Source organism: Canis lupus, chromosome 6, assembly GCF_003254725.2.
Source record: "Canis lupus dingo isolate Sandy chromosome 6, ASM325472v2, whole genome shotgun sequence".
Taxonomy (NCBI): domain Eukaryota; kingdom Metazoa; phylum Chordata; class Mammalia; order Carnivora; family Canidae; genus Canis; species Canis lupus.
Genome location: NC_064248.1, coordinates 55,796,951 through 55,815,604, shown reverse-complemented (window position 1 = coordinate 55,815,604; position 18,654 = coordinate 55,796,951). Strand labels below are relative to the sequence as shown.

General features: G+C 37.3%; 1 protein-coding gene across 12 annotated transcripts in view; it reads left to right on the top strand.

Annotated features, from left to right (window-relative positions):
- Positions 1–283: 283 nt before the first annotated feature.
- MTF2 (metal response element binding transcription factor 2) overlaps positions 284–18,654 on the top strand; it is a 78,030-nt gene continuing 59,659 nt past the window's right edge. For 4 of the 12 annotated variants that reach the window (XR_007411483.1, XM_049111670.1, XM_049111669.1 and 1 more), the window contains exons 1-2: positions 3,067–3,193; positions 3,601–3,663. Coding sequence is in view for 9 of the 12 variants with exons in the window: in XM_049111670.1 (XP_048967627.1) it covers positions 3,186–3,193; positions 3,601–3,663 (71 nt within the window). In the remaining 3 variants the exon portion in view is untranslated. Of the gene's footprint in view, positions 591–1,028; positions 1,282–3,047; positions 3,194–3,600; positions 3,664–18,654 lie in introns of those variants that run through there. The other 8 variants (XM_035718019.2, XM_035718018.2, XM_049111674.1 and 5 more) reach the window with 6 other exon arrangements.

The following is an 18,654-nucleotide window of genomic DNA, read 5'->3' as shown; positions in this document are numbered from 1 at the left end:
AAATCGGCAAGACAAGACGTAGTACAGAGCACTGCCGCATTTCTCAGGATAAAAAAATAAATGCACGGTGCAGACTGGACACGACGCTTTCCTTTATAAGAGAGAGAAACAGCAGTAAGACAGCCGACCGCCAGAAGCGCAGCGACCACTATTGTGTTAGCGCCGGCGGCGGAAGGACCTGCCTGCACCGCTGCGTTAAAGAGTCCCTCTTTGTTCAGCTCCGGCCAGGGCCGCAGCGCGCCGTGTCCTTCCGCGCTCGCTGCGCAGTCCCCGCCCCCTCGCAGCCCTGGAGAGCTGCCATTCGGCACCGGAGTCGCTCCGCGCTCCCAGAATGCACCGGCAGTCCGCGGGAAACCAAAATGGCGAAGGGCTGTAGCGAAGTGGGCTGTGTTTGAGGCCGGTGTAAGAAGGCTCGCTCTACTCTCAACCCTCGTCCCCAGGACCTCGGTTTGTGCGTGTGCATGTGCGGGGTGCCCGGTGGGGCGGGTGCCCAGTAAGTGCTTGGACTCGCAGGGGAAGCGCCCAAGGGGACGTGATTGGTTGTTTTTTCCTGTATGAAGCGGTTGGCACCACTGAAGTGACCGAATGAGGTGAGAGACCTTGGCCTGGGAACCAGGCTCTTCCGGAGGAGGTGGGGGCGGGCGGGGGGGAAAGAGGGAAGAAAGGAAGCAAGTATAAAAGGGAAAGATGGAGGATCGAAGTGGGGGTGGGATCTTCAGTGTGTGTATGCGGGTCCCTTGCATTTATGTGTATGTTGAAAAGAATGGACAGAATGGAGTAGTCAGGTGTCGGAGAAAATAGGGAGCGAGCGAGGCATCAGGGAAGTCGGTTAGAGGACCAAGATAAAACGTTGAGACGGGGAAGCTGTGTTTGGAGGGGCAGGAAGGAACCTGGGGGCGGGAGACGGTTGGAGGGGCAGGATGAACCTGGTGATGAGGGGGTGGGGAGCCGAGAGGAGGAGCCGTTAGGAAATGCGGACTGAGGGAGACGTGGGGAGCTGAGTGGAGGGGCTGCCTGGGACCTTAGGGGGCGCGAAGGGAAGTAGCAGTTTGGAAGCAGGGGGTGGTGGAATTGTATGGAATTGGAGTAAGGGGCTGCAGTAGAAGGGCAGGATGGAGTACCAGGATAAGTGAAACGCTAAGTGGAGCCTGGAAGCAAACCCCGAAAGCTGTAAAGGGGACAAGTGGGAGGGAAAGTGTGAGAAGGGGGAGAGACACAATGAAATCTAACTCCTATTCCCTGCTCGGATGTAGATATGTATTATTCATTTTCACAACTGAGGTAATTACGGTTCAAGGGATTTTTAACTGATTTGCCAAGATTTCTTAACATATTTTGGTAGTGCCAGAACTCTTAACTCTGTGTGTGTGTGTGTGTGTGTGTGTGTTTTACAATCTGGTGTCTTTGGTTGCTAGAATTTTTTCTTTGGAAGCAACTAGAGGGAACAGATGGATTTATCGGGGTGATTTGACGAACAGAGAGGGTTCGTGAACAATGGGAAAAGGGATATGGAATGTTATTCTATGCTTGAAAACATTTCACTTTAAGCGTAGTTAGAACCATTTACAAATTCAAATATGCAGACTTACGTAGGCCTGTGGATAACGTAAGAAAGCACCACATGAGGTCAGTACAGAACTAGAAATATGTAAATAGTGCCTGAATTAATTGCACTCCAGATGCTCCGGTAGTAGTAACTTTCTCCCTCAGTATTGATTCCATGTGACCCCTCTGTATACCTTGCCTGCGCGCTGGTTTCATTTCCATGTTTTCATTCTCTCTTGAGAATTCCTTTTTTGTTTTCTTTTGGGCAGTAGATTGCAAAGACTGCATTTGAGAGTATTTTACGAGGGTAAAGTAAAATACACTTGCATTAAGTGACCTTTTTCAAAGGTTTGTCAAGCTTTACGGGGAGCCATTTTGACTAACAGCTTTAGGTGCCCTGTAGTTTTGGCAAGGAAAGAGTTGATTTTAAATTTCTTAACATAGAGCATTCTATCATTGATATTTATAATGTTATTCACACTCTGGCCATTTGCAGTAAAGCTTGAGAGGGAATACAAGGTGAAATTCTGTTCTTGTTTTTTTAGGTTTCTAAATATAAAAATATATTCGAATGCACATTTTAAGTTTGCTCACCTTCAGTTTTTTTTTTAAAGTGCTAAAAATATTCTGAAATATTTGAATTAAGAATGCACCTGTTTCCTGATGCTGCATATTCATGTTAATGGCATTAACAGAAATCTATACTTAATCAGGATGAAATGCACACAGTTTTAGAACTAGAAGTGTAGAAGTCATCTGGTTAAACTTTTTTTCTAGTGAAACAAAATATATTTAATGATCTTTTTAATTATGCCTTAAAGTTCAGTTTGGAAAGGGATTTTATTCTGTGTATTTTGGTATGGGTCATAAATTCTTTGATGTCATTGATTTATAAATATACCTTTCATTAGATCCTTAACTGAAAGTGTAATTTGCTTTATTCTTATTTCAGCATAATCTTTATATCTGACTTTAGGAAACTGGTGGTATAGTAATAATTTTTAACAGATGGAGAAATTTGCCTCTGAAGAGTTGTCATGGTCAACATCTGTAGCTAGGTGGTTCTGAAAGTAAAATTTAACTGCTGTTTTAGTTAGTCTAAACTTCCATGAATGATATTCTTTGGTTGATATTTTTATGTTTTGTTTCCCTTGTTTTTCAGGATTTGTTTATTACAGTAAAATACTGTGTAACAACCCTAAATTGGAGTGTATAGGTTTGTGGAGATTTTTTATTTACCTGTATAGTGCTGTTCAATAGTACTTTTTCCACTGATGGCAGTGACCTGTTTATGCTCTATCCACTTATGTTAGCCCATAGTCACATATGGATGTTGAACACTAGACATGTAACTGGTATGACTGAGAACTGAGTTTATAATTTAATTTAATTCATTATAAAACTAAGCTTTAAATGGCCATATGTAGCTAGTGGCTGCTGTATTAGACAGCATAGTATTAGAGGGTATTGCATCCATATATTAGGAATTGTTGCATCTCATAACCATGGAAACCATCAGAACCCAAGGGAAGGGAACAACTATCTTGGAACTAAGGATTGAAATTCTCTGTACATTTTTAAGATGAAGTAGTCTTCATTTTTGCCTCACATCAAGTCTTCTGTTGTATCCCTGCCAAAAAATGAAAAGGTAGCAACTTCTCTAACCTTTTTCTATTTTTTTTTTTTTTTTAACATTTTGTTTACTTGAGAGGCGCCCACACACCTGTGAGCATGGGAGGGGATGTGACAGAGGGAGATGGAGAAGCAGACTCCCCACTGAGCGTGGAGCCCAACTCTGGGGTTCCTACCTGATCATGACCTGAGCAGAAGTCAGAAGCTTAACCGAGCCACCCAGGCACCCCTTCTCTGATCTTTTAGTTATCTGATTCTGTTTCCTTTGTCAAACAACAACAAAAATGGATGTTGACAAAGTTAGTTTACTTTGTTATTTTTAAAAAAAATGTTTATTTTTATATTAAAAATTTTTTTAATAAGGAAAATTTAGAAACATAAAGTGAACAGAATAGTATAATAAACTTTTTTGTATTCCTATAGGTTTCATCTATATCTCTGCATTCCGCACTCCATTGTTTTTATGATTTTAAAAGGCTTTTTTAGGTAAAATTTACATATATTAACTATATACTTTTAAAATAATAGCTTTATTGAGATAATGCATATATCATATGTAAATAATTTACACGTATATACCCTTTTAAGGTATAATTTACTGACTTTTTTATTGTATTCACAGAGTTGTGCAACCATCACCATGATCTAATTTCAGAATATTTTTATCAGTGCAAAATGAATATCTGTAACCATTAGCAGTCACTTTCCATTATTCACCTTTTATATACAGCTTTTTAATATCTATCAATCTTGTGTAAACATAAGGAAAATATAATTGAAATACATTGTGTTAAGGTATTCCTACAATATCCTATTAAGTCTTTGGAGTCACTAAAGAAAATAACAACCTTATTGAAATATATCATATGCCATTAAAATTAAGCCTTTAAGTTCTAGAATTTAGTGGTTTCCCTCCACCCCATGGAACATGTAATCATCACCAACTGTCTAATTTTAGAAATTTTTTTACCCCCAAAAGAAATCCCATACCCGTTACCATTCACTTCCCATTTCCTCCACCCCCCTCCACCCCCTGGCAACCACTGATCTATTTTCTGTTTTTATTTTGCCTATCCTAGACATTTCACATAAATGGAACCATATAATATATGGCCTTTTGTGTCTGGCTTCTTCACTTAGCATAATGTTTTCAGGTACATCCATGTTGTAGCATGTATCATTCCTTTTTACAGCCAAAATGTGTTTCACTGTGTGGATATTTATATGATTTTGTTAATCCGTTCATCAGTTGATAGGCATTTGGATTGTTTCCACCTTTTGCTGTTACAGTTTTTATTTGCAGTGAATGTTCGTTTACAGGGTTTGTGTGGACATGTATTTCCATTTCTCTTGGTTACATATCTAGGAGTGGAATTGCCAGGTCAGATGACACCTGTGTGTTTAAGGTTTTGAGAAACTGCTGAACTGTTTTGCAAAGAGCCTGCACCCTTTTAGTCTCACCAGCAGCTGTGAGGGTTCTAGTTTCTTTACATCTTTACCAATACTTGTCTGTCTTTTTGGTTATAAGCACTCTAGTGGGTGTGCAGTGGTATCTCATTGTGGCTTCGATTTGTATTACCCTGATGAATAATGATATTGAGCATCTTTTCAAGCAGGTCCTTTGCCCATTAAAAAATTGTATTATTGTGTTTTCACTGTTGAGTTGTAAGCAGTCTTTATGTGGTGTGGATAGAAGTCCTTTATCAGCTTTGTGGTTTGCAATTATTTTCTCCTATTCTTTGGGTTGTTCTTTCGCTTGATGTTCTTTGAAACACAAAGTCTTTAATTTTGATGAAATCTAATCCTTTATCTTGTTTTACTTGTGCTTTTGATTTCATATCTAAGGAAATGTTGCCTAATGCCAGTACAGTTTTGACAAATGGATATACCTGTGAAACTTCAACTCTTATCATGGTATAGACTATTTTTCTCTTCCCAGAAAGCTAAAATTTAGTCTTTTTAGCCATTCTCTGCCGCAGCAATTGTTCTGATTTTTTCCACTTTAGATCAATTTTGTCTAGAATTTCATGTAAATGGAATCATTAAGTATGCATGTTAAAATTAAAAAAATTTTTTTTGTTTCATAAAGCTAGAACTGCAGCCTTACCTTGAAAATTCCATCCTGCAAGGAATATTGTAGAAGTGGCTTAAGAATCTTATATTGTGTTGTGACAGTCCTGACCACCACTACTTTGTGATATAAAGTTTTTGTTTTTGTTTTGTGGCTTGTGAAGACATTTCTGATATTTGAATGGATAAAGTTGAGTAAGGAATTAGTGAGTTTATACTTCCAAATATTGCCTAAGATTAGGGGAACAGGGCAACGTGAGGGATCCTTTTGATGTTGGAAATATTGGTAGCTTGCCTGTATTGATGCTAATATTTTGGTTCTTAAGTCTATCATTCTTAAAGATGCTACCTTTTGGGAGAGCTGGGTAAATGTTACATGGAATGTATTATTTTTCACAACTGCATGTAAATATACAATTATCTCAAATGAAAAAATTCAGTTAAATAAAAATTAGGGAAAAAAGTGGCCTAAAGCAGGCATAGCAAGAGTGGGTTGAATTTGTTTGATTTCTGTCAGGTGATAAAAACAAACTAAATATGAGCTTTTGTTTTTCTCTACCCCTGCTAGTGAAGTTTATATTGCAGTAAAAACTCTAAACTTTTTGGTTGTGGTGGGGGGTGGGAAAATGGGAAGGCAGTTGTCTAGTAGAGAGTACTGCATATATACTCAGAAGATTAGGATATGCTTTTAACTTGGAGCTCTGCAGTTGCTTTAGGTTTTGTGTTTTGTTTTGTTTTTAATCTACTAAATAGTAATGTTACCTGCCTTATTATTCACAGGATTGCTCCAGGGTCAAGAAGGAAATAAAGGAGACAGCACTTTATAAACTCTAGGTGTAATGTATATTATATATTTACAAAATCATTTTCCAGAAGAATTGCTATATAGAACAATGAATCGCCCAAGTATGATGAAGCCTATGAACAAAAAACACCCTGGGATGTTTTATAAATTGCTGAGCAGCCCAGGCACGTGGGTGGCACACTTGGTTAAGGATCTGACTCTTGGTTTCCACTCAAGGCATGATCTTTAGGGTTCTGGGATCAAGCCCTGTGTCAGTCTTCATGCTCAGTGGGGGTTTGCTTGAGATTTTCTCTCCCTCTGTCCTTCCATTCACCCAAATAAAGAAATCTTTAAAAAATTTGCTGACCAGTCCGTATAGTTCTAATTGACATTACATAAACACCAGAATCACCTGTAGAGCTTAAAAGCCCCCTCAAAAAACAAACCCTAACAAACAAAATCAGTTTCTTGGAACTCATATCCCAGAGATACCAAATTCCAGGTTTGGTGGGTGTATATTTTTCTATTTTAAAAATTTTCCCACTTGATTTTGTTTTGTAGCCAGGGTTGAGAAGTGGTAGATTCTGTTCTAGGGTCAAGATTAGAAATTTACCAGTTCTTATGAAAACATCACTAGGAGTTGTGCAAAGGAAATACTTGAAAAAGGAAAAATATTTTAGCACTGTTTTCATCACACTTATATTTAAGATATTTTAAATTGGTGGTTAATAAAGTAGTAGAACTTTGTAGTCTGGGAAACTTGTGGACTAGTAAAGGCTATATAAAATTGCATTTAGGTGTTGTGAGAGAAAATTCTCCATTCAACGAAGTGTTCAAGCAGAGGCTGCATGATCATCTTATTTAGGGATATTATAAAGATGGATTTTTTTTCACTTCCTTGGAAGTAAATGACTTTCCAGGTACTTTCTAAAACTGAAATAAGATTTAGGGCAGCCCGAGTGGCTCAGCAGTTTAGGGCCACCTTTGGTCCAGGGCGTGATCCTGGAGACCTGTGATCGAGTCCCATGTCGGGTTCCTTGCATGGAGCCTGTTTCTCCCTCTGCTTGGGTCTCTGACTCAATCTCTCTGTGTCTCTATGAATGAATAAATAAAATCTTAAAAAAAAAAGGTTTAGATTATAATGAAAACGATGGGCACTGTTTTTCCCTTAGATTAGTGACGAGAATAGTCATTGAGGATTGAATCCTTCTCAAAGTCAAGTTTGTCCTGAGTTTCCTTTTTTCTGTTTTTTTTCCTAGGTTTCAGTCTTTTCCACTTTTGACAGTTGTCTAAATCATCTATTTTTGGTTCTAAAAAACAAGCAGAAGAATATGATGTTATCTTAAGTTTTTAAGAGTTTTATTGCTGCTTATTGGAGAGGAATAAACAAAAGTGGTTATTTGCATACATTAAAAAATATTTAGAACATTATCACAGTATATCCTAGTTCAGTGATTCTCAAACTTTTTGGTCTCAGGACCCTTTTACACTCTTTAATTATTGAAGACCTCAAGAACTTTTATGTGGGTTATCTCTAATATTTACTGTGTTAAAAATGAAAACTGAGAAAATGTAAAAATGAGTACATATGTTCACATACCATTAGTTTTCAGAGTGAAATCATAACATATTACTTAGCCTCTGGAAAATCCCACTGTAAACTTGTGGGAGAATGAGAAGGGAGAAAGGCAGATAAAATAATGTTTTAATATTATTTTATTAATTTATTTTTAAGTAGGCTCCATGTCCAGCATGGAGCCTAACATGGGGCTTGAACTCATGACCCTGAGATCAAGACCTGAGTTAAGATCCAGTTAGATGCTTAACTGCCTGAGACATCCAGGTGCCCCTTAATATTATTATTATTTAAAAAAAATTTTTTTTTATTTATTTATGATAGTCACAGAGAGAGAGAGAGAGAGGCAGAGACATAGGCAGAGGGAGAAGGAGGCTCCATGCACCGGGAGCCCGACGTGGAATTCGATCCCAGGTCTCCAGGATCATGCCCTGGGCCAAACGCAGGCGCTAAACCGCTGCGCCACCTAGGGATCCCTTTTTTAAAAAAAATGTTTTATTTACCCCTTAATATTATTTTAAAACTAGCTATGACCTTGTAGACCCCCAGGGAACATACCTGAAGACCTGCTACTTTAGTCCTCTGTTTCTTTAGGCAGTTAGGGTTTCATATGTTACATGGTGTTTAATTTAGCATTCCTAGCCTCTCCTTAAGCAGATTTTTTTTGTCTCTTCATAGAAAAAATTTGAGATGCAGCCACCCAGGCACCCCAAGTTTGATTTTCTTGTAGGTAACTTGATTTTTGTCTTTGGAAATTTGTGATCTCCTATTGTCAGTTATGCAATTTTCTGTGAATTTAGTATTTTTAAAAATCAGTACTTTGAAAGTCCAGTTGTTTTGAAGATTCCCATTTCCCTTTGTTCCTGGGAAATTTTCTTTTATTATTTAAAAAGTAACTTTCCTTACACCTGTTGGAATGGCTATTATAGACAAGAAATAGTAAGTGTTGGCAAGGATGTAGGGAAAAGGGAACGTTTGTATACTGCTGGTGAAAATGTAAATTGGTCATTTACTATGAAAAACAGTATGGAGGTTCCCTAAAATATTAAAAATAGGGGGGCACCTGGGTGGCTCAGTGGTTGAGCATCTGCCTTTGGCTCAGGTCTTGATCCTGCGGTCCTGCGATTGAGTTCCCCATTGGGCTTCCCGCAGGGAGCCTGCTTCTCCCCAACTTATGTCTTTGCCTCTCTTTGTGTCTTTCATGAATAAATAAAATCTTTAAAAAAAATGAAAATAGGACTACCAAAGATTCAGCAATTCTATTTCTGGCTATTTAAAGAAAATGAAGACACTAACTCAAAAAACTATATGCATCCCCTTGTTCTTTGCAGCATTTTTTATAATAACCAACATATGGAAACAACTAGGCGTTCACTAATGAATAAGTGGATAGAGAAAATGTGGGATAAGCATGCAATGCAATATTATTTAGCCATATAAAAGAAAATCTTGCCATTTGCAGTAACATAGATGGATGTTTAAGACATTTTTTTTTTTAAGATTTTATTTATTTATTCATGAGAGACACAGGGAGAGAGAGAGAGAGGCAGAGACATAGGCAGAGGGAGAAGCAGGTTCCATGCAGGGAGCCCCATGTGGGACTTGATCCCGGGACTCTAGGATCACGCCCTGGGCTGAAGGCAGGCGCTAAACCCGTGAGCCACCCAGGTGTCCCAGATGTTGAAGACATTATGCTACTGAGGTAAGTCAGGAAGACAAATACTGTATGATCTCACATGTGGAATCTAAAACAGCAACAACAAAAAACTGAGTTCATGGATACAGAGAACAGATTGGTGTTTGGGCAGGGAGGAGAGGGCAGTGGTGGTAAATGGGTGAAGGGATCAAAAGGTACTATGGAAGTTATGAAGTAAATAGGTTACAAAGATGTAAAGTACATCATGGTGACTCTAGTTAATTATATCAAATTGCATATTTGAAAGTTAAGAGTTGCTTAAAAGTTCCCATCACAGTTTTGTAACCATGGTGATGCATATTAACAAGACATTGTAGTGATTATTTTGCAATATATACAAATATTGCAAAAGAAACAAAAACAAATATTGAATCATTCTGTACACCTGAAGTTAATATAATATATATCAGTGAAAAAATATTAGGCAGCAAAAATAAATAAAAAAGACGTTAAAGAAATATAATTGCTAGGTACAGAAAGATGTTCCTGATATATTGTTGAAGTAAAAGGGCATGTTTCAGAGCAGTATGCAAAATCAAATTTTTGAGTGATAATATACATAGGATCAAAACAATTATTTTGCCTTCTGCATTATCTTTTGTTGAAGGCTTCTTTTATATTTTCTCTCTCCTTGATTCCTGCTCCTAGTACTCTGGGGACATTTTCTTTCCGTTTTCTAAAGATTTATTTGAGAGAGAGAAAGAGAGAATAGAGGGAGGAGCAAAGGGAGAGGGAGAAGCAGCCTTCCTGCTGAGCAAGGAGCCAGGACTCTGGGCTGGATCCCAGGACCTTGAGATTATGACTTTGGTTGAAGGCAGACACTTAACCAACCGACTGAGCCACCCAGACACCCTGCCTGGGAACATTTTCATTGATTAGTCTTTTAGTTCAATTAAATATTTTTTCATTTTTTTTTTTAATTTTCAGGAGTTCATTGTTGGGCTCTGTACCTTTTTCATGTATTTTTAATTTATGGATTCAACAGATCCTTAACTCACTTTCTCTTTCCTGCCTTCCTGCCTTTCTTTCTTTCTTCCTTCCCTTTCCTTTCTTGAGAGCTCACGCAGAGGTGGGAGGGGCAGAAGGAGAGAGAATCTTAAGCAGCCTTCATGCCCAGTGTGAGCCTAACATGGGGCTTAATCTCACAACCCTGAGATCATAATCTGAGCCCAAATCAAGAATCAGATGCTTAATTGACTGAGCCACCCATATGCCTCTCCTTGATCCTTGACTTTTCCTATGTATATCAATTAGACTTTATTTTTTAAGCTCTCTCCTGTTCTCTGGATTGTTTTCTTTGGAGTCACTTTTCTTAGAATTTGTCTTTTGTATTTTAGGTTTTCAATTTTTATTATATCAGGAAACTATGTTTGGATACATGGCATGGCAGGCTTTAATTTATGATGAAATGTGGGGAGACGAAAGCTATTTCCCATGGTGCTAGAATTTATGGCTTTACTTTGGGACAACAGTGCTTATTCATCCTTCCTTATTAGTTCTTTTCATATACTTTTCTTGTAGGTTAAAGCCTCATTTTTCTTCTTTTCTTTTCTCCCAGGACAAGCTGCTGGTCATACCAATGATGGTTTAGATGTATAGGAGGCAGCCAGTTCTTGAGATGCTCCTCAAGAATGATGGTATATTAGGAACATGGGGAGATAAATAAGGCACTAGGGTGGCTTAGTTGATTGAGGGTTCTACTCTTGATTTTGGCTCAGGTCATGATATCTGGGTTCTGGGGTCTGGCTCTGCCCTTAGCAGGGAGTCTGCCTCTCTCCCTCTGCCCCTCCTCCTGCGACTTTTTCTTTTTTTTTAATTTTTTAATTTTTTTGATTTTTTTCTTTTTCTCTTAATAAATAAATAATCTTTAAAAATTTTAAATTCTTCTTGAAGAAGAAATGAAGGGAAGGAGAATTAATGCTTTAGTGAGTTGCTTTTATTAATGGAGATTTTTAGAAGCTTTGGGCCAAGATAGAAAAAAAAAGATTGAAACATACTTGTTTATAGGTTCCAAACATGACAGATAAAGCCCTTATGGTCTGTTTCTTGACAACCCCATGTACTTAACATGTAAAATTTTTATTTTATACCAATTGTAATACAGCTTTTTAATATCAATCTTGTGTAAACATAAGGAAAATATAATTGAAATACATTGTGTTAAGGTATTCCTACAATATCCTATTAAGTCTTTGGAGTCACTAAAGAAAATAACAACCTTATTGAAATATATCATATGCCATTAAAATTAAGCCTTTAAGTTCTAGAATTTAGTGGTTTCCCTCCACCCCATGGAACATGTAATCATCACCAACTGTCTAATTTTAGAAATTTTTTTACCCCCAAAAGAAATCCCATACCCGTTACCATTCACTTCCCATTTCCTCCACCCCCCTCCACCCCCTGGCAACCACTGATCTATTTTCTGTTTTTATTTTGCCTATCCTAGACATTTCACATAAATGGAACCATATAATATATGGCCTTTTGTGTCTGGCTTCTTCACTTAGCATAATGTTTTCAGGTACATCCATGTTGTAGCATGTATCATTCCTTTTTACAGCCAAAATGTGTTTCACTGTGTGGATATTTATATGATTTTGTTAATCCGTTCATCAGTTGATAGGCATTTGGATTGTTTCCACCTTTTGCTGTTACAGTTTTTATTTGCAGTGAATGTTCGTTTACAGGGTTTGTGTGGACATGTATTTCCATTTCTCTTGGTTACATATCTAGGAGTGGAATTGCCAGGTCAGATGACACCTGTGTGTTTAAGGTTTTGAGAAACTGCTGAACTGTTTTGCAAAGAGCCTGCACCCTTTTAGTCTCACCAGCAGCTGTGAGGGTTCTAGTTTCTTTACATCTTTACCAATACTTGTCTGTCTTTTTGGTTATAAGCACTCTAGTGGGTGTGCAGTGGTATCTCGTTGGGTTTTGATTCGTATTATCCTGATGAGTAATGATGTTGAGCATCTTTTCCATGTAGTTATTACCTTTTTGTATACCTTCTTTGGAGAACTGTCTATTCGGGTCCTTTGCCTATGTAAAAAATTAAATTATTTATGTGGTGTGGTTAGAAGTTCTTTATCAGCTTTGTGGGTTGCAATTATTTTCTCCTATTCTTTGGGTTGTTCTTTAACTTGATGATGTTCTTTGAAACACAAAGTCTTTAATTTTGTTGAAGTCTAATTATCCTTTTTCTTGTTTTGCATGTGCTTTTGATGTCCTATCAAAGAATGTTGCCTAACACAGAGTGACACAAATTCTGTTTTTTTTTCCTAAGAATTGTGTAATTTTACCTCTTAGGGTTAGTCTATAATCCATTTTGAGTTAATTTTTGCATGTGATGAGCTAGGTGTCCAGCTTCATTTTTTTAAAGATGTGAATACCAATTTCCTTGAACCATTTGTTAAAAAACTTCTTCCCTGTTGATTTGTTTTGACATTCTTTTCAAAGATCCGTTGAACGTGAATGTAAGGATTTGTTTCCAGATTCTCAATATTCTTTTTTCTTCCTTTCCTTTCCTGTCCTGTCCTTTCCCCTTTCCTTTTTCCTTTCCTTTCCTTTTTAAAGATTTTATTTATTTATTCATGAGACAGAGACACAGAGAGAGGCAGAGACATAGCAGAGGGAGAAGCAGGCTCCTTGTGAGGAGCCTGATGTGGGACTTGATTCCAGGACCCTGGGGTCATGACCTGAGCCAAAGGCAGACGCTCAACCACTGAGTCACCCAAGTGCCCTCAATTTTATTTCACTTTTGTGTCCTTATGCCTGTATCATAATGTCTCTCTTCTTATTACTTTGTGTTAACTTTTGAAATGGGGACTTGTGAGTCTTTTGGTTTCCTTCTTTTTCAATGTTCAATGGATATTCTGGATTTCTTGTTCTTATTTTTTTTTTTTTTAAGATTTTATTTATTTATTCATGAGAGACACAGAGAGGCAGAGACATAGGCAGAGGGAGAAGCAGGCTCCCCGCCGGGAGCCCCATGCAGGACTTGATCCCAGGACCCAGGGATCATGCCCTGTGCCAAAGGCAGATGCCCACTGAGCTACCTAGGTATCCCAATTTCTTGTTCTTCTATATGAATTTTAGGAGCAGTCTGTCAGTTTTTGCAAAAAAGATGCAGCTGGAATTTTGATACTGTAATGAATCTGTAGCTCCATTTAGGAAATATTGTGCTCTTAACAATGTTAACATCCTAACAACAACAACAAAAAACAAATGTTAACATCCAGAAACATGGGATGTCTTCTTTCTGGTTATGTTTTACTTAATTACTTTCTCTTTGTTATGCAGTTTTCATTGCACAAGCCTTATATTTCGTTGTTGTTAGATTTATTCCTAAGTATTTTGTTTTTATTTGGTGCTATTGCAAATGGAATTTTTTCCTTAATTTCATTTTCAGATTATTCACTGGTAGCACATAGAAATGCTTTGATTGTTATATATTAACCTTGTATTCTGCAACTTTGCTGATCTGGTTTATTCTCGTAGGGTTTTGTATGTGTGTGTGGATTCTGAATCACTTTTCAGTTCTGTAGTATAGTTTACTCAGTGTCAATTTTGTGTATTAGTATTGAGTATTAGTGACAGTATTGCTTAAGCTAATCTATATGAGTATTAAAGTAATTATAAAAATTGGTGCTGGGCTCTATTGCAGATTTATAGTTAAGGATAGTATGTCTGTTCTTGATTCTCACTTTGAGAAACCAGCTGAACATGTCTCATTTACTATGTACTCCACCTTCTCTCACAACCATTTGGTTTCTTTAGGGATAAAAGATGCCTCAGCATTTTCTTTAATATTTCCTCCCCATTGGCTATGAACACCAATTCTCTATGTTTTGAATCTGGTGCTGTTAGTGTATTTATATGCATTGGTAATGAGTACTTTGTTCATGCTGTCTGGCTATTTGCTGATTATATCACCACTTACACCACAGATCTACATTTCATAGAGTTAAAATGTGAAAAATTGTCCTTTGGTTAATGACTTGTCTAGGCAGTAGGACCAACCAGTTGGAGCTGTTTAGGCAAGAGAGTAATTAAAACAGGTTTTCCATACTGCAAATTGAAAGTGCATTAATTAAAGGATGGACCTGTAGCAGGAAGATCAGAGAAGTATATGGTAATAGTGCAGGTGAGAACTGGTAATGACCTGAAATAAGGTAGTGGTTTTAGGAGATGTTTGAGAGATGAACTTTAAGGAATAATTAGGACTTGGTGCATATTTGGAGGGTTAGGAAAGAGGGAAGAATCAAATAACACTTCTAGATTAAGAACTGGTGAGACAGTAATGGCATTAACTGGAGAAAGGGGAAGAATTTGAAGAAAATCTCATTTCTGTTAAATTAAAGGTGCTAGGAGAATCCAGGTTGAGATGTCTAGGGCAATTGGCAGTAATGGTCTAAAGCTTGTGAGACAGGATGAGACTGGAGATTTAGAAATTGGCAACAGATAAAAATTAAATGAAGCAATAGGAGAACATGCAGAACATGTAGGACAAAAGAAGGGAGCCCTAGACCACTGCAGCATTTTAAAGGGTTGGCAGGGGAGGAAAAATCAGTACAGAAACATCAGAAAGGTATGAGAAGAATCACTACAGGTGATAGATATCTCAGAAACAAAGGAAGTGAATTTCAAGAAAAAGGTCATGACCATCAGTTATTACACACAGATTGGGTATGGTGAGAACTGAAACAAGGACATTGTCTAGTATTTGGTTATTTGGAGGTCTTTGATGCAATTGTTAACAGTAATCAGGACAGTCAATTTGTAATGGATTAAGTGGATTGTACTTTTTAAAGTTTATTGGTGAAAGTGAGAAAAATGAAATCATTTGTAAGGACTATTGTTTTTCTTTTTTATTTCATTTTGGTTATGGCAGATTTGCATCAAGGAAAATTAAGATTTAAAATAAAGGAAAGAAGTTAATTTATCAATTAACTTTATCAAGTGAGATTATTCTCTAACTGGAGAAAGAAAAGCCATGTCCACTTTACAGAAGTGAATTAGGTACATGCTTTTGTGGATATATTTCGGGGAAGGAAGGGTAAGGAGAAAGTTGAGGAATTTCATGTTTGTGGCTTCTGTTTTCTCTGAAATAAGACCCTACCTTGCTAGTGAAGAAATTGAATGCTCCAACAGACCTTTCATCAAGTTCCTCTTTCTAAAGATTTGTACATAACAAAAATTATTTTTTTAAAAGAACTTTTTGTTGTGTAGTAATAACTTTGCATATACATCTAGCTAACGCTCCTAAGGTTTTTGAAAAATATGTATCTGCTTTCTCTTGATTTCAAGTTCCCAGAGGCCAAGAGACTAGATTTTTTTTTTTTTTTTAAGATCTTATTTATTCATGAGAGACACAGAGAGAGAGAGAGAGAGAGAGAGAGGGAGAAACAGGCCCCACATGGGGAGCCCAATGTGGGACTCCATCCCGGGACTCCAGGATCATGCCCTGGGCCGAAGGCAGATGCTGAACCGCTGAGCTACCCAGGGATCCCAAGAAACTAGATCTTAATCATTTTGAACTTTTAGCTCTTTCAAGAGTGGCTGGCATATTTACCACCAAATTGTCCTAGGAGAGTTGTTTGGTTTTGTTTTGTTTGAGAATTAGTTTTCTAATACTAAGATGCTCTAAACTTATACAGGAGCAAAACAAATCAGTTTTCATTGAGAAGAGAGTGTCATATCCTCCTGTCTTCAATATTAATCTTTTGTGAGCGCTTGAACTCCTCTGAGGACTTTGTGATAGTAATTTGCAAATTCTCCGTTAGGTAGATAGCATTTTATGCATCTTAACTCTGGTTAAGAGCTTACCTACTGGAAAACAGTCAACAAAACTAAAGGGCGACCTTCTGAATGGGATAAGATATTTGCAAGTGATATTATCTGTTAAAGGGCTAGTATCCAAAACCTATGAAGAACTTATCAAACTCAATACCCCAAAAAACAAATAATCCAGTTAAGCAATGGGCAGAAGACATGAGTAGACTTTTTTCCAAAGAAGGCATACAGATGGCTAACAGACACATGAAACGATGATCAACATTATTCATCATCAGGGAAATAAAAATCAAACAATGGGATACCACCTCATACCTATCATAAGGACTAAAATAAACAGTCTAGGAAACTGAACAGATATTGGTAAGGATGCAGAGAAAGAGGAATCCTCCTACTCTGTTGGTGGGAATGCAAACTGGTGCAGCACTCTGGAAAACAGTATGGAGGTTCCTCAAAATGGTAGAAATAGAACTATCTGAAGATCCAGCAATTGCATGACTAGGTATTTACCCAAAGGATACAAACACATTAATTTGAAGGGATACATGCACCCTGATGTTTATAGAAGCATCAACAATAGCTAAATTATTGCAAAAGCCCAAATGTCCATCAACTGATGAATGGATAAAGAAGAGGTGATATATACAAACAATGGAACGTTAGCCGTAAGAAAGAATGAAATCTTACCATTTGCAACGACACAGGTGGACCTAGAATGTGTTATGCTAAGCACAATAAGTCGGTCATAGAAAGACAAATACCACATGATTCCACTCACATGTGGAATTTAGGAAACAAAACAGATGAACATAGGAGAAAAAAATGAGAGAGTTAAACCATAAAGCAGACTCTTAGTTGTAGAGAACAAACTGAGGGTTGCTGGAGGGGAGGTCGGTGCGGGGGATGGGTTAAATGGGTGATGGGTATTAAGGAGGGAATTTGCTGTAATGAACACTGGGTGTTATATGTAAGTGATGAATCACTAAATTCTAGAAACTAACATTACACTATTATGTTAACTAGAATTTAAATAAAAACTTGAAATAAAAGAAAGCTTTTTTTTTTCAGCAACGCTTTATCTGTTGCTGAAAATATATTTATACTAAATTTCAAAACATTCTCATAGTTTTGGTTTCTAACATCTCTTAATCATAAGTTAACATAAATATCTATTGGTTGCCTCTCTTGAAGAAAATACTTGATAGTATGTGCTGTGGAGAATTTGTTTTCTTATTTGTTCAACAAATGTTATTGAGGACTCCTATATGTGACATTGTCTTAGGTGGTAGAAATGCATTGTTGAACAAAGCTATTTATACTGCCGTTGTGGAGTATGCAGTATTTTGAAGGAGTCACACACCCACATACAAAACAAGTAAACACAGCATCACCAATGTAGTGTTTCTACTAAAACTGTTTAACCTCATTTCAGTCATGAGGAAACAATAAGACAAATCCAGAATGTGTAGCATGTTAGCATTCAGAATAGAAGTTAGAAGATGACTTCAAAAAATATCCTGTTAAAACAAGGATATAGTTGAGATTAAGGAAAGGGAAGAGACATGACAAATACAATGTGTGAATTCTGCTGGATCCTAGATTTTGAAAAAGCTTTAAAGAACATTTTCATGTCAAATAAAGAATTTGGACTGTACATTAGGCAGTAATATTAATGTTAAATTTGCTGGCTATAATCGTAGTCCTGTGGCTGTATGGGACAAAGTTCATTCTGGGAGGAGGTACATCTTTTTTTTTTTTTTTTTTAAGGTTTTATTTATTCATTAGAGAACACAAAGAGGCAGAGGCATAGGCAGAGGGAGAAGCAGGTTCCCTGTGGGAGCCCAGTGTGGGACTCCATCCCAGGATTCTGGGATCATGACCTGAGCCAAAGGCAGATGCTTGACCAGTGAGCCACTCAGGTGCCTGGGGGGTGGGGGGGAGTGCATCCTAATATTTACAGGTAAAGTGTCATGATGTCTGAAACTTTCAAATGATCAGCAAAAAGGTGTGTGTGTATGGGAGTGAGAGAGAATTGTGAAATATTAATGGGTGAATCTAGGTGAAGAGTATATTGATGGTTATTATTTTCTTCTGATTATATTTGACAGTTTTCAAAATAAAGAATGGAGAAAAATGTAGTTACAGGTTATAATAAGCGCTTTAAAGAACAAGAGTTCTCTGAGAGAATACTGTAGAGTGCAACTACTTTATAGAGTTACTTAGAAGAATCAGTCGTATGCAAAGAAAGCTGGAGTGGAGAGTTTTGATACTAGGTACAGTATGTATGGATATCTTGAGTGGGAAAGATCTTGGTTTGTAAAGAATTGAAAAAGGAGCCCTGTATGGCTAGATCTTAAGGTGCAAAGATGTAATAACTCCTCCTACAGGAGGAAAAAACTAACCTGTATTTCTAACCTTTTCAGCCTAGTAAATATCTTTAAAATTTATTTTTAATTAAGTTTTTAAGTCCAGTATAGTTAACATACAGTACTATATTAGTTTCACATGTACAATACAGTGATTCAGAAATTTCATGTGTCACCCAGTGCTCATCATGAC